Source organism: Aegilops tauschii, chromosome 7 (assembly GCF_002575655.3).
Source record: "Aegilops tauschii subsp. strangulata cultivar AL8/78 chromosome 7, Aet v6.0, whole genome shotgun sequence".
NCBI classification, from domain to species: domain Eukaryota; kingdom Viridiplantae; phylum Streptophyta; class Magnoliopsida; order Poales; family Poaceae; genus Aegilops; species Aegilops tauschii.
In genome coordinates, this window is record NC_053041.3 from 199,798,020 (window position 1) to 199,813,819 (window position 15,800).

The 15,800-nt window shown below is 45.5% G+C and overlaps 1 protein-coding gene and 1 long non-coding RNA gene across 5 annotated transcripts; one reads left to right on the forward strand and one right to left on the reverse strand.

Annotated features, from left to right (window-relative positions):
* The first annotated feature begins 428 nt into the window (after positions 1-428).
* On the forward strand, positions 429-3,692 carry LOC120968155 (uncharacterized). Its single transcript, XR_012190276.1, has 4 exons — positions 429-871; positions 972-1,035; positions 2,022-2,628; positions 3,113-3,692. It is a non-coding gene; the product is annotated as an uncharacterized lncRNA (long non-coding RNA).
* On the reverse strand, positions 3,579-15,408 carry LOC109744048 (protein DETOXIFICATION 16). Of its 4 annotated transcripts, XR_002228213.4 has the most exons (9): positions 14,910-15,399; positions 5,433-5,977; positions 5,257-5,343; positions 5,115-5,171; positions 4,792-5,030; positions 4,414-4,532; positions 4,207-4,293; positions 3,957-4,088; positions 3,579-3,835 (listed from the first exon to the last, which is right to left on the reverse strand). XR_002228213.4 is itself a non-coding variant. In XM_020303142.4 (8 exons), the coding sequence occupies exons 1-8, from the start codon at positions 15,168-15,170 to the stop codon at positions 4,014-4,016; spliced, it is 1,470 nt and encodes a 489-aa protein (XP_020158731.1). In that variant the 5' UTR covers positions 15,171-15,398; the 3' UTR covers positions 3,579-4,013. The 4 variants fall into 4 exon arrangements, 2 of the variants coding, with proteins under 2 accessions (XP_020158731.1, XP_045087160.1); XR_006666732.2 differs by lacking the exon at positions 4,414-4,532 and having other exon boundaries at positions 14,910-15,408; XM_020303142.4 differs by having other exon boundaries at positions 3,579-4,088; positions 14,910-15,398.
* Positions 15,409-15,800: the final 392 nt, after the last annotated feature.

A 15,800-nucleotide genomic window follows, 5' to 3' on the forward strand; every position in this document is an offset into this window, starting at 1 on the left:
CCATGTGTGTTTACCTAATTGCCATGTGTGGTCCAACCATAGTTGCCATGTGTGTTTATCTGGTTGCCACGTACGCGCAACTGCAGTTGCCGTCTAGCAAAAATCACAGTTGCCATGTGTGTTTACCTAGTTGCCACGTTCGTCTAACTGCAGTTGCCATTCGCAACGTAGGAGTGTCGTGTGGGCGAAAAGTAGTTCGCTCACACGCGCATGAACTAGGTGGCTGGCTGTGTGGGCAGAAACCAGTTCGCCCACACAGCGCAGCTGGCAAACAGCATGGTGCTAGCGTGTGGGCAAACTCTTCAACGCCCACACACCAGCCCCGTCCTAGGTGGCACACAAAATCAACATTTTCATGCCAAGATTCGTGCAAAAGGCACTAGACGACAATCGAGGCGTGTGGACGAGTTGGGTAACGCTCACCCGTGTGGGCGTTAGTGTTTCCGTAGATCTAAGATTTTGGGGGCTGATTCGTTGCCGCAGCTTTAGGTGATTGGAGGGGAGAAATTCGGTGCGTCTAGAAATCAAGGGATTGTGCGTTCCGCCTCTCGCTTTTGCCATGGATTTTGATTTCTCTCTCGAGGTTTTCTCTTCTATTGTCGAGCTGGGAGCAGTCTTTACTTTTTCTATGGAGAGATGGGAGCATTGTCTCCGTGCCTGCAATTTTTTGTACCCAGATCAATTTTATTGTTTGGCGTATTGCGAATTTGCGATGTTCTAAGATTTGGGACTCGGTTGCAGTTCATGGTGATAAGTTTCGCATCCAGAGCGAGCGTTGTGCAAATAAGTTACATACACTCTTTTCTTCATGCCAATGCCAAGATTATTCTGTGGACTGTGATTACAGTAGTGACATTATCTTTTTTCAAGGGTACGGTCGGTGTTGTGGGAGTTGCATCTTCCAAATTCTATTAGTAGTGTCATTAATTTATTTGTCCTGACATTTTTCGGCTTCCTGCTGCTTTATTCAGGCTCTGCATTTCGGAACACTTGATAGTTATGGACCGCCCGAGTTTGCTGCGGAGGCATGATCAGGTTCTACTCCATGCCTTATTTTCTACCGTAGGGATATTGGACAGATCCCATTTTCGTAATATTGGAGGAACTCACTAAACATGAAAACTCATAGTTTGACCTGATTCAAGTAGGGCACCGGGTTTGACATGCTGATGTTTATTGAACGCGTTGTCATTACGATGACAGATACTGTGATAGAGAAAGACCAACGAGTATACTGTTAGTTCCAGACTTACTAACCTGTGAATCGTATTCTGTTCATGCAAATTGAAACTCAAGTTACATTGTTGGGAATTGAGAGTTCTGTTGATGCTTGAAATCGATCATGACAAAGTAAGTCAGAACTTAACACGAGTAACCACTGATTACATGAACCGCCACTGGATAAGTGCTAATTCCTTTAACGCCATCGGTTTTCCAAAGATATGCTTTCCATGTCATCATCGTCATTTATATTTATATGCCCCCAAGCCATTAAGTCCAGCTGGTTGTCAGGTTTAGCAGTTTCTTGTTTGTTATTATTCATGACGAGAAAACATTGAAAAATTTCTTTTTGTCTCGGTGCCTAAAAGCTAATTTCTGCTATAGGGTGGGACTTAAGTAAACTTGATGTTCTAGTTTTACCCCAATGGTGATTCATTGATGACACCATGTTTAGTTGAGTCCCAGCCCACGATGAGCCATTCTTAGTTTGCCCATAACATTTATATTCTTCACTTTTGACTTTCAAGGGTCAAGGCTATGAAGTACTGCAAAGCCATGTTCATGTACACTTTTGTTAACATTTTGACCTTTCCTCCAAATAAAAGTAATTGAGTTGCCTAATGATATGTGGGGCCTTTACTAAGTAATACTCCACTTCTTTTTAACATAATATAGAAGGCTAACATCTATTGCTAACTTTGGAGTGTGGTTACTACGTGCGTATTTCAACAAATAATTCACTTTTATGAGATTATTATTTTCTCAAAGCTTTATTACTTTGTTTTCTTATGTTAAATCAGGAGGTTGTGAGGCCGATCTCAAACAAAGGTTCGCCTGAAGCTCATGAGGAAGAAATGATTCGAGCTGCTGTAATAAACCGCTCGGCCCTTGCCACACTTCAACCAAGGAGCGCTTCCACATTTGATATCACTCTTCCAGAATATCCTGATAAGAAGTTTGTCCCAAATTTTCCACTCGTTATGAGAGATGAGCTAACGGAGGATAATGACATGACCCTGAACCCAGGAGGAGTCAGAGAAAAGGCTTGGAGAGACAGTTGTCTGACAGATCTCCCGAGCATACATCTACGCAGGTTAAATGGGTGCGACTTATTGGAGCTCTGTAAGGATGTACTTGCTGGGTTAACTCATCAAATGACAGAAAGAAGAGCTGCAAATATCATGTTGTTAGCATGGAACATGAGACAATTTGATATGGTGTCTCATGTATTTCCTGTTAAAAACCCGTGTGCAGCTTCGGCTGACATAGACATGAATACTTTGACAACAAGACCGTTTGGGGGAAATCATACTTATACAGACCCATATGTCAGGCCAGAGGGCATTGAAGATGATCAGTATGTTGCTGCATGTGCATACATATCGGCCAGTACACTCCGCTTGTTCAGTAAGTCACCTGAGAACTACTCCCTCCGTCCGGAAATACTTGTCGGAGAAATGGATGTATCTAGATGTATTTTAGTTCTAGATACATCAATTTTTATCCATTTCTTCGACAAGTATTTCTGGACGGAGGGAGTACATGAATGCAGTTGCTAAGCACATTCCACGTATGTTCTACAGATTTTATAACATTGACTTTCCGCTTACCGGGTTTAAGCCAGATAAGAAATGCATTGAGGCCCTAAAACTTATATATGAGACAAAGTCGGCCTACAGGAACACCTTGGCCCCTTTCTTGTATGAGTTCAAAGGCCTCGGCGATGCAAAGGGAATGTGTCAGATGCTTTATGAGCAGGACTTGGCTTATACAGGCTACATGTTGTAAACTTATACCTGCGTGCTTGTTTTGGACTACATGCATCACTCATTCAGCTAGGAGCATGCCTTTGGCATCAGATGACGAAGAACACTCTCATTTCACTGTGCAGAGTCTGCAGAACCTATGTTGTCAATCCATCTGTGGAGAATTCAAGAGAGACATGGAAATATGCACGATTATATGGCACCGAGTATTTTCCTCTTCTTAAATCCGACAAGTGTAATCTTCTTCTATGTTGCCTGGCCATTATTTGCAAGAAGCTTGGAATAAGTGAAAATCAAGATATGATGGTAATTGCACGGACGAGGAAGGCTGACTTTATATGGAAAAACTCCAACGTTTGGGCAAACAGGGCAGTGCTCTGGTTTAAGGCAAATGCTTCACCACACCATGGCCGATCACAGGAAGTATCTGCAAGGGTTTGGGATGATGCACCGTCAAAGAAAAGGATGAGGGATGATGGGACCCAAGATACCAGAGTCACAAAATCCACTCGTCGGAGTCTTCATTGAGCCATTCGCAGTTGGCGAGTGACCCTAAACCTCGTCCAGACAATGGTTGCGCACAATCGTAGATTTTGGGAAATTATCCTGTGTTTCTTGGAACTGCAAACCATTAATTTATAGCGCACAATGGTGGGCCTGACTTGATGGTAACTTATCCTGAATGTTTTTCAATTATTAGTTCTACTGCTCAGTGCCATACAAATGATACAATATGTTAAATTCTGTGGTGGGTTTGGTTCTGGCTGGGGTCGCAATAGTAGTAGTAGCTGGAGGCAGTTTCATCATGAGACCACTCCCCCATGTTTTTCTTCTTGTCCTTCACCAAGCTGTAGACATGAACAAACGTTCACAAACTTCAGGTGAAGAACACTACTTCTTATATAGTGATCCTCGATATGAAGGCTGCATGGAATAGCACATAAAGCCTAGTTTGTTTAGTTTGCTAGCCTGGATGGAATTGCGTCATCTTCCTTTCCTAGCTTGTTTGCTTAGTAGTCTAGAACTCTAGATTGCACTGTCTTCAGTTGCGAAATCTGTTGGGAGAGAAGAACTGAATACCCTGTCCTTTGCCTTATCCGCCTGAAAAAGAAAATTCAGAGTTTCAGTCTACCAGCATATGATATATGTCTCATAATTAGATTCAGTGATATCAAATTTGACATCTCTGCTAAGCATTCATCCATCTCTGCATGTATACCTCTTTATCCCAGTCTGTGCATATCGTGATGGCCATGAGCAGCAGGACTTGCACCATCAGGCCACAGATGATGCCCAGCCAAAGTCCCTGTTCGTGTTCACCGATAAAACCCACAGCATCAGTCACTCAAAAACCACTGGCACATATGAACTCACTACAAATTCAGGGCAGGAAAAGGGATTTTTATTTATTTATCATTTGATGTACCGTCCCGCCGACTTGCAAGACGAAGGCTATGAGGTAGGCCGAGGGGATGCCGACAATATAGTAGGCACCAAGATTGATCCAAGCACCAATCTTCTGCCATCCACAGCCTCTAGCCACCCCTGCATAGTGCATTGCACATCACAGGAGAACATTCTTATATTTGCTTCAAACGCAGGCATGTCTATGATTTCTGGTTTCTGTGCTGAGTACTCCTTCCGTTCCATATTAGTTGTCGCTGATTTAGTACAAATTTATACTAAATCAACGACAACTAATATGAAATCGAGGGAGTAGTAAATATCATCTAGCAACGAACTTGAATCGCAACGATGAAAGTTTTGCATGCTATTGTGGCGAAAAGATGTTGATAATCTGTACCTGAAAGGACGCACTGAATTCCGTCGAAGAAGTTGGAGACCGAGATGATGAGCATCATCCAGGCAACGTAAGTCACAACCTCCTCCACGTCGCTGTAGGCATGCCCCCAGACGTATCTGATGCAGATCAGCACCAACCCCATGACCAGTCCTTCCGCCATGGCCAAGAAGACGACGACACGCACCGCGAGGCGGGCAGCGTCGGGCCGCCCCGCTCCGAGCTCGTTTGAGACACGGGTGCTGCATGATCAGCAGATAGAGATCAACAGAGATGAGCATGGCTGCCGCACAAGTCGTATGGTAGTCATGCACAGTACGAACTACCTTATGGCCGAGCCGAGGCCAAAGGGGATCATCCATACGAAGGCAGCGGTGTTGAGGCTGCCAAGAACAAACAATGCACATGTTTTTCTTCAGCCGGAAAAAAACAGGGAAAATGTGGTAATTTGGGTCTGCCATTAAGCACCTGATGGACAGCACCGAAGTCTCCAGCTTTGGATTGGGAAGAAGGCCTGACAGGAGCACTATGAGCTCAAACGACCACATCTCCAAGCTGCAATTGCACCACCATCATCATCATTTTGTTTGTGTGATCAATATCTGGCAACTTCAGGAAGAGTAAAATAAATATAGCAGGCTCACCAGACCATGAGGGCGGACGGGACGGCGAGCCGGAAGAAGCTGAGCACGTCGCGGAACGCCTCCGTGGAGAACCCCGTCCACGTCTCCTTGCAGGATCCCGACACCCGCACGTACACCGCCAGCACGATCACGTAGACCCAGTAGGAGATGGCGTTGCTGAGCGCGGCGCCCTTGCTGCCCATCCCGGCGACGTACACGAGCAGCCAGCAGACGAGGAGGTGGAACGCCGCGGCGGCGCCGGCGCTGGCCATCACGGGGAACACGATGTTCTGCGTCTGCAGGAACCGGACGTGGCACTGCAGCAGCCCGTAGGCGAATATCGCCGGGATCATCCACCGGGCGTACGTGCCGGCCTCCGCGGCGATGTCGGGGTCCTGCCCGAACAGGAGCAGGATCTCGCCGGTGTAGAACCACACGACGGCCAGCGGGATGCTGACCAGGGTGAGGATCACCATCGCCCGCTGCTTGTAGACGCCGAGGAGGTGGTATTGCCTGGCTCCGTATGCTTGGCCGCACAGGGTGTCCAGTGCACTCGCCATTCCAAGCTGATCAAGGTGGTAGGAAATGCGAGGGCTAGCTGTTAAACTTGCAACAGGGGAAAAAAGAATCCATCACATCCGTCCACATAGAACCTTGTTTTTTCTTTTCCGGTGGTGTTACTGTTAGCATTATACGACACCTAGCGCTCACTAAATTATAACTACTCCGCTTGGTAACCCTCTGTGACCTCTTTTTTTCTACTCGCCATTAAGGGAGTAAATAGCATAACACTACTACTTTACAGGCTAGGGTTTCAAAAAACTACCGGTTTTAATTTTTTCTCAGATAACTACCAAATGGGTGGTCGGCTGTTTTAAAAAACCCAAATCGTCGAGTGCTTTACGATTAATTGTGGTTATGACAGTCGGGCCCCACGTGTAAGAGCTCTGATTGTTTGACCGTTTGTTTGACCGTTAGGGGTGGGGCTGCACACAAATTTAAAAAAGCAATCAGGAGCTCTGATTGTTTGACCGTTTGTTTGACCGTTAGGGGTGGGGCTGCACACAAATTTAAAAAAGCAATCAGGTCCCTGTAAGTTTGTAAAAAAGCAATTGGGTCCCTGCCACACATCACGGCAGCCATTGACGCAGGTCTACCCGGAGCTCGCGATGTCGCCTCCTCTAGCCGGCGAGCCGCCTGCCGCCCGCCACCGGCGATCACCAGAGATCAACCCCGACCGCTCCTCAGCCTTGCTGCTTCTCTACACCCGCCGTCGACCAGTGCTGGACAACGCCATCGGGCCAGTGGCTGCCTCTGCGCTTGGCGAGGACGCCGGCTCCCCATGGAGGGCAGCGAGCCCTGGTGGCCCTATGGCGGGCCGCGACCCCCAGACGGCTCCCCACGCGGGGCGGCGGCGCGATGACCTGAGCGGAGCCCCATGGCCGGTGGCGCCCCAGGCGGCTTCCGATGGCGCGCTCCGGCATGGCGACCAGAGCCGGAGCCCCATGGCTGGCGGCGCTCCAGGCGGCTCCCAATGGCGCGCGGCGGTGCGGCGACCCGAGCCGGAGCCCCACGGCGCACCCAGCAACGACCCCCGCCACGAACGAGACCGTTCGGGCCTGTGAGCTCCTTGTCGCCAGGGGCTCCGGCGAGCTCCTACTAGCAGCAACCGCGGAGGGGGGGAGCGACGTGGCATAGGGCGGCAGCCGGACCTGGCATAGGACGGCGGCGTGGGCAGTGTGGCCGGCGGCCATGGCAGTTCCTTCGCTGGCAGGAAGAGTGGAGGAGAAGAAGGGAGGCAGAGAGGAGAAGATGACTAGATGAAAAGAGACACTGACATGTGGGCCCCACATGTCAGCTAAAGGTCAAACAAACAGTCAAACTAACGTTTCGTTTAGGTGTGGGTCCGACCTATCATAATCACGGTCAATAGATAAGCACTCGGCAATTTGGGTTTTTCGAAACAGCCGACCCCTGATTTGGTAGTTATCTGAGAAAAATTAAAAACCGGTAGTTTTTCGAAACCCTAGCCTGTAAAGTAGTAGTTTTACGCTATTTACTCCCATTAAGGAGATGCCAATGACGGGGCTCCTCCCCGCACATCCATGTATGTAGTGGTCTCAGCAGTTGCTCTTACCTTGGCGAGGCAAGGGTGCACAAGGTCATGAGAATGATATTGCTGACCTCAACCTCAATGGCCGGCATTCGGGCTTTGCACCTCTGGTTTGGTGTTCATAGCTGTAGCCCGGGTGGCGGCTGTGCTTTGCTTTTGCATTTGTCTTGTACGATTTCATATTTAGATTCTTCCAGGGTTTTTCAGTAGTCCTCTCGGATCATGTATTCATCTTCTAGGGCCTCATGTTACTCTTCTTAGTCTTCCTCTTGAATCATATATTCTTCCTCTAGCATCCTATATCTAAATTTAACAATCCTTGAACCCTTTTTTAATCTTTTTTGTATCATGGATTGTCAAAATACTCCCTCCATTCCAGAATATAATGTGTATTAATTTCTGTGCAAGTCAACCATTTAAATGTTTGACCAAGATTATAGAACAAAATAACAATATATGTAATAACTAATAGATAAAATATGAAACTACTTTTCAAGATGGATCAAATGGTATAAATTTCTTATCATGGATATTGATATATTTTTTCCAAAATCTCGGTCAAACATGTACTTGTTTGACTTCTGAAAAAACAAATACACCTTATATAAAGGAACAGAGGGAGTGAGAAATAAAAATAATGTCCTTAAGTTCTTTGTAATGTTGTAAAGTTTTCTCAACTCTCTGAGCAGTTTCATAATGTTTGTTGCCAATGATCTGAGGTTGTAACATAGTTGACATTGAATCTAAAGGATTTACTCTGCATAAATACTCTTGGAAGCTAATCCTCTGGAAAGTATGATACTAGCATCTAAAAAAGCAAATGTTGTGGCAGGGCTAGGTCGATCAAATAGTTTGCACGCACATAAACTGCTTGATCGAAGTTATATATCCTTTTTAGTAGAAGCAATTCTTTCTTGTAAAGAGCCCATTTCTGTACTAAGTATAGGTTGATAAACCCACTGGGGAGGGCATTCTTTGACCAGGGAGATAAAATTATGGCGATTGACATCCTGCTGGTTGATCCAGGTCTTTCTCTCATTAAACTGAAGTTGCACTATTTGGAAACGAGACGGACAGGGCAAAATCTCACTTGACTGAGACGTAAACGGACCTTGTTGTTTATGGGTACCTTTCCTTTTCAGTATTTGGTGCTGGTATTTTGGTTGCATCTCGCAATCTTTGTGATATTATTATTGTGTGTAATCATGTTGGCAGAGCCACTGGGATTTGCAGAAGATTACTTGCTTCAAAGAAAACTTTGTTCAAAGACAGATATACGAGCGCGCACCCCGTTGATGCGTCCGTCCCAAACTGTTTTCATGCCGGACAGAAACATCCTAGAAGGGGTGGTGGTCCTGCATGAAATGCTCCATGAAATCCACACGAAAAAACTAGATGGGGTTGTTTTCAAAGTGGATTTCAAAAAAGCGTACGACAAAGTCAAATAGCCATTCCTCCAACAAGCGTTGCGTATGAAAGGATTTGATCAAGCCTGGAGACAACAGGTAGAATCTTTCACGCAAAAAAGGAGTGTTGGAATTAAAGTGAATGATGATATAGGTCACTATTTCCAAACACATAACGGCCTGAGACAAGGAGATCCAATGTCACCTATTCTGTTCAACATTGTAGTTGACATGTTGACGATTCTAATAGGGAGGGCTAAGGATGCTGGCCAAGTAGGTAGTTTGGTACCTCATCTAGTTGATGGAGGTGTTTCTGTCCTACAGTACGCCGATGATACAATCATCTTTATGGAGCATGACTTGGCAAAAGCGAGAAACATGAAGCTGGTGTTATGCTTATTTGAACAATTGATCGGACTAAAGATCAATTTCCACAAGAGCAAATTGTTCTGTTTTGGAAGAGCCAATGAGGAACAAGAGGCATATAAGCAATTGTTCGGATGTGAATTGGGGGCTTTACCTTTCACTTATTTAGGTATACTAATTCATCATCGTAAGCTAACAAACAGAGAATGGAAGTGCATTGAGGATCGATTTGGGAAGAAATTGGGTTGCTGGAAGGGCAAATTGATGTCATATGGAGGCCGTTTAATTCTCATTAATTCGGTTCTCACAAGCATGCCCATGTTTCTTTTGTCTTTTTTCGAGGTACCAGTGGGAGTTCGGAAAAGACTTGATTTCTATCGGTCCCGTTTTTTCTGGCAAAGTGATGAGCTGAAGAGGAAGTATAGACTAGCTAAATGGGACATTATCTGTCTACCGAAGGACCAAGGGGGTCTAGGAATCAAAAATCTTGAGGTGAAGAACAAATGTCTTCTTAGCAAATGGCTGTATAAGTTAGCTGGAGAGACCGAGGCCACATGGGCATAGATTCTGCGTAATAAGTACCTTCATTCCAAAACTTTATCCCAGGTGACAGTGAGGCCGATGGATTCGCCTTTCTGGAAAGGACTGATGAGATTTAAATCGGTCTTTCTTAATCGGACCAAGTTTGTTGTCGGTAACGGTACTTCTACGAGATTCTGGGAGGATACTTGACTAGGGGACACGCCCCTCGCGCTTCAATATCCTTCTCTCTATAGTATTGTTCAACGGAGAGATGCAACCGTTGAGTCAGTATGTCAGTCCACGCCTCTAAATATCCATTTTAGGAGAGCGCTAGCCGGCAACCGTTGGGAAGCTTGGCTCCATCTTGTGAGAAGATTGATGGATGTTCAACTTTCTCAATGTCCCGATCAGTTGTGTTGGAAGCTTACTAGGAATGGAGAATTTATGGTCAAATCCATGTATTTGGATGTTATTAATTCTAGCTCTATTCCTAGTTCGAAACATGTTTGGCATGTCAAAGTTCCCTTGAGAGTTAAAGTGTTTATGTGGTTTGTACACAAACAAGTCATTTTAACTAAGGATAACTTGATTAAACGCAACTGGAATGGATCCACTAGATGTAGCTTCTGTAACCGAGATGAAACAATCAAATACCTCTTTCTTGATTGCCCTTTGGCAAAGATTCTTTGGCAATCAGTTCACATAGCCTTCAATATTACTCCTCCGAATAATATTAACACGTTATTTGGGACATGGTTGGATGGGATTGAGCCCCAAACAGCGAGACACGTTCGTGTAGGAGTATGTGCTTTATTATGGGCTATCTGGAAATGCGGAAATGATTTGGTCTTTAACAGAACAACAAATACTCATTTTTTGTAAGTTAACTTTCGAGCCACTGCGTTGATCCGTATGTGGTCGCTACTCAGTTCGACGGAGGCCACGGAGCGTTTGTTACTGGATCTATCCGATGGGAGATGGTAACACGGGCTATTTTCAACCGGTTTGGATGGCGGTCATGTAATAGGATAGGCAATTAGTTTTCCTATCTTGCTTTTACTAGCCGGTTGTGGCTTTATTTTCCTTAGCTCTTTGTGAGCATCTTTTGTTTGGGACTTTAAGACTTTTGTTGGACCTTTTTGCTTGCTAATAAAGGTGGTCGTATGCATCACTCTGATACAGAGGCCGGGGTTGTCCCCTTTTTCGAAAAAAAAAATATGTCAGTAATATATCCATGTTGGCGAAGACACTGGGATTTGCAAAAGATTTCTTTCTTCGAAGAAAACTTTAGTCAACTATAGATATAGTGCGTGCACCCTGTTGATGCATCTGTGAGTAATATATTTATAGAGTGCCATCTTTGTTGTTGAAATGGTGTAAACTGGCCCTCGTCAATTGAATTAGCAAAAAAATAGAGAATCACTGACCATTGTGGTTGCACAAAGCAGAACTATTTGACTTAGCATTAGGCATGAATGGTGAGCTATATAAAAAACAATAAGGAACTATACTAATGGGACGGAGTAGTATATGACTTTGGCTCCTTTACACGTTAAGTTCTTCATCCGCATTGCTTACTAGGACAGTTGGATGGCGGAGAGATTTTCTAGGCACGGCCCCCTCACCCCATGTGTTGTGTTGTGTGACCAAGAGGATGAGTCGATGAACAACATACTCATTGGGAGCCCCTTTTTGTGCACCATTTGGTACGAGGTCCTTGCCTAGATCCAATCAATACACCCGTCCGTCGAGTTAGGTTCACGGATTGGTGAGATGAGGCCACCACTCTGCCCCTATAGCCGTGCGCAAAGGCACGTCAACGATGACTATGCTGATGGTCTGGCGGATTTGGAAACATCACAGTGCGGTTCTCTTCGAAGGTGCGCATTAGGACATCGTTAGCCTGCTCGACACGGTCTAGGCGGATGTTAGGCTGTGGGTGCCGGAAAGCGCTACGGGGCTTGGAGATGTACCTTTTAATCCCAGTACTTAGGTGCGTAGCCTTCTACTCTTAGTTGTGGTTCTTCTTGGGTTTGTACTGCACATTCTTTGCTATTCATACATCAAGATGCAAACTTTTGCGTTTAAAAAAAGTGAACTCAGCTTCGCAACTCTCTATGACCTCTTCTCCCACTCGCCATCGCCGCCATTGCTCATTAGGGAGGTGGCGATGACAGGGCTCCTCTCCGCGGATCCATGTATTTAGTTTTGTCAATGGGCCGCTCTTTCCTTAAATGAGGCAAGGGTGCAAAGAAGTCATGAAAATGAGATTGCTGACTAGAATCTCAATGGCCGACATCTGGGCTTTGCACCTATGATTTGGTGTTCACACGTGGAACCATCCAAACATTTCTTGTATCCCTATGAACTTATTTGAGCAATAAATGAAGCGTGTTTAGACTAAAAAAAACCTGGAGCCCGTGGCGCACATCAGGGCGATCGACATCCAGTTGGTTGGTTTAGGTTTATTTTTCGTTAAACAAGGCAGATATGGCAAAGTCTCACTCGACTTAGACGCACAACAACGACTCATTTGTTTTTCCTGAAATCGAAATCTTAAACGCGCAGCTGTGCTCGTTCGTCGCTTCGAGCGCACGCTCTTGTCCCTGTCTCCCTCCCTCACGTGGTCCCCTAATCGACAGTATAAATAAAATCAACCCAATGGGCCCATAGAAGGACATAAAGCGTAGGAAAAAGCACATGGTCACAGCGTTTCCGCGTGCCTTCTCGTCCTTGACTTATCAGCAAGATCCCACGTGCATGCATTTAGTTTATGTTTTTAAATTTTCAAAAAGCTATAACTTTTGAACCAAACATCGAAATAGATCTGTTTTCACCACTAGGTTCCCCGCGACGGGCTCTTTAAAACTAGATCCCATATGAGTATGTTTCGACTAACTTTTTTTCTCGAGCAACTTTGGATGCTAAGGAAGCAATTTTAGTGTTATATGAAAGCAACTTCTTGTTAGTGTGTGCAGTATGACTGCCTAATCATCGAAGACCCCTTCAAAGTTGGTTATCATGACTACCAAGTTAACTAGTTTCACCTCTAAGTTTCGTACCATAACTAGTAAGTATTCTATCATAACTAGTTTCGCCTCCTAGTTTATAGTATTGCTGGCAACTTAGTTTTTCGAGGTAGGCTTACATTTATACTAAGCTTGTTGCTATGACTAGCGAGTAGCTTAATGACATCCTTGGTTGCTTACAATACTTTTAGGTATGGTAAGCAACTTAGTTTCATAGATGAGCAACTTAGCAACACTAATATGCAACTTTGCTATGTATTGTAGGCAACTGAAATAGTAATTGCAAGCAACTAATATAAGCATCACCGGTGGGCAACTTTGGAGTGTTGTAGGCAACTTAGAAAAAGCAATGATAAGCAACTTCACACTATATGTATGCAACTAATTTATAAAGTTAGGCAACTGAGCAGCAATGGTAGGCAACTAATTACCAATAGTAGGCAACTAAGCATCACCGGTAGGCAACTTTATAGTGTGGTAGGCAACTTAGAAAAGCAATGGTAAGCAACTTCACACTATATCTAGGCAACTAATTTATAAAGTTAGGCAACTGAGCAGCAATGGTAGGCAACTAATTACCAACAACAGGCAACTAAGCATCACTGATAGGTAACTTTATAGTGTTGTAGGCAACTTAGAAAAACAATGATAAACAACTTCACAATATATGTAGGCAACTAATTATCAATGGTAGGCAACTAATTACCAATAGCAGGCAACTAGGCATCAATGATAGGCAATTCCATAGTATTTATAGACAAATGAGCAGCCACGATGGGCAATTTAGGATAATGTTAGCAAATTAACATGTGCACGTGGTGCAGTGAAGTTGCTTGCATGTAGCACTACCTCATGTTTCGTGTGATTTTTCTCATTCTTTTTACACAAACCAACCTAATTGGTAGTCCTGCTAGGCAAAAAAGGAGTTGCTTCCCTATAGCGCAACTTAGAGGTGAAACTAATCATTGTTGGTCATAGTAACTAATTTAGAAGGACTCCCGACTCATAGTTAGTCATATTAGGAAATAAAAAGGAGTTGCTCTCCTATAGCACTAAAGTTGCCTCTATAACACCCAAAGTTGCTCTAAAATAAACTTTGACCAAACCTACCCATATGGGATCTAGTTTTGAAGAGCTCATCACGACAAACCCAACGGTGAAAACGGATCTTGATTCGGATGCTCGAATCAAAAGTTATAACTTTTTAAAAATTTTAAAACCCGAAAATTAATGCGCGTGGGCTCTTGACTGAGGCAGCGTGAGGTTGCAGGCTCATGTACTTTCCTTTTTTAACATAGTAGGATGACGTGGCACATAGGTTTCCTAATATAAAGGGTATGCTCGGGCACTCCATCTAGCGCCCGCGCTGCCTATCCACGTCCTTTGTTTTTGAGTGCCTTTCCCGTTGAGTATTTGATATTTTGGTTGCATCTTGCAGCCTGCGCGTCATGTTGTTGTGTGTATCTCTGGTTGGTGGAGGGACCGAGATTTGCAAAAATAAAAAACTTTGGACGATGACAAGATATGACAAATATGTGCGTGTACCACGTGGATGCATCTGTCAGTAAATATAGCTATAAAATACCACGGTGCTGTTGAAATGGCCTCAACTGGTTCTCGTTTAGATAGCAACTGAATGAACAAATATTGGAGAATGACTGACCTTTGTGGTCGCCCAAAACAGAGGAAAGTCCTAAAGCAGACAGCAACGCGCATAGACCAGGCCACCATCATAGTACTCTAGACACAGACATTTTCTATAGAAAACATACTGTATCTCCGACCCTCTACACGAGGAGAAGGGTCACGCTTCAACAATGACCGTGCGTGGACTTTGATCTTAGGAGGAGCTAGACCAAGATCACTAGTGTTGTGGCACACCCGGCCGATGATCTCTTTGTGCAAACGATCAACGCAGTACCGGAGGTCTAGAACCCGGACGAAATTCCATCCTCCAGGCTCAGCCGCCTTGAGCCTACGTACGTAAGTACTACAAACTAGTCGTGTAATGCCCCGAGTGGAGCGGAGTAACTACAAACTGTGGTGGTGTGAGCGCACGTACCAGGAGGCTGAAGCCGGTGACGGTGGCGAAGGAGCTGGCCATGGAGGCGCCGGCGAGGGCGAGCTCGCCGAGGTGGCCGACGTACATGACGGAGATCATCTGGATGAGGTTCTGCAGCAGCGCGCCGGCGATGAGCGGCCCGGCCAGCCACAGCTGCTTCTTCACCTCGTCGCGCACCCCCAGCCCGAGGCCCTCGTCGCGGCCGCCATCCGTCGCGCGGCTCGCGAGCAGGAGGGCTTCCTCCACGCCCTCCTTCGCCATGCCGGTCGAGCACGAGCAGCTCCCCCGTCGCCCCTTCCCACGCTCTCGCTCTCTCCCGGAGTCTCCCCTGAGACGAGAGGAAGAGAAGAAAAGGCCGGTGGAGAGGGAGAGTGCGTGTAATTAAGTGGAGAAATTGAACACAAGCGGGCTGCGGCAGAGAGCAAATGTTGACGAAGCAAAAACAAACAAACAAACAAACAGAAGGACGACTCAATTATTCCGGAGCATCGCTTTTGGTGAGCAGCTACGACTGAAACTCTTCAAGATTTCCCTCGGGTGGCCAGGAATACCCCTCGGCCCCGGACGGATCGTGACATACTGACACGCCTCCAATCACGCTCTGAACTTGCAGGACAACGTGTGCAATAAAACCTGCAGCTACAAGCATGTGCCGTCAGGAAAAACAAGGACCCAGATATCTAGGGAACGTTCGATCTGAGCAGGTCACAGACTGAATGAACTACAGGTTCACTATGAGCAAATCATCCTCGCAAACTAACACGTTCGATACGAGCGAACGCATCAAATGGGCACTCGCCCAGATGAGTGCGCCTAGTGACCTTTTCTGATGGGTTCTTGTAGCAACACTTGGTGACCCTTGAAAAACAAAAACAATACCTACAGAAAATT

Excerpts from the sequence above, each read along its gene's own strand:
- LOC109744048 (XM_020303142.4), bottom strand. The coding sequence starts at position 15,170 with ATGGCGAAGGAGGGCGTGGAGGAAGCCCTCCTGCTCGCGAGCCGCGCG. Across the intron at positions 4,533-4,791 it reads AATTCAGTGCGTCCTTTCAG|GGGTGGCTAGAGGCTGTGGA; the intron begins GTACAGATTATC and ends TGCACTATGCAG. Across the intron at positions 4,294-4,413 it reads TCTTGCAAGTCGGCGGGACG|GGACTTTGGCTGGGCATCAT; the intron begins GTACATCAAATG and ends GAACACGAACAG.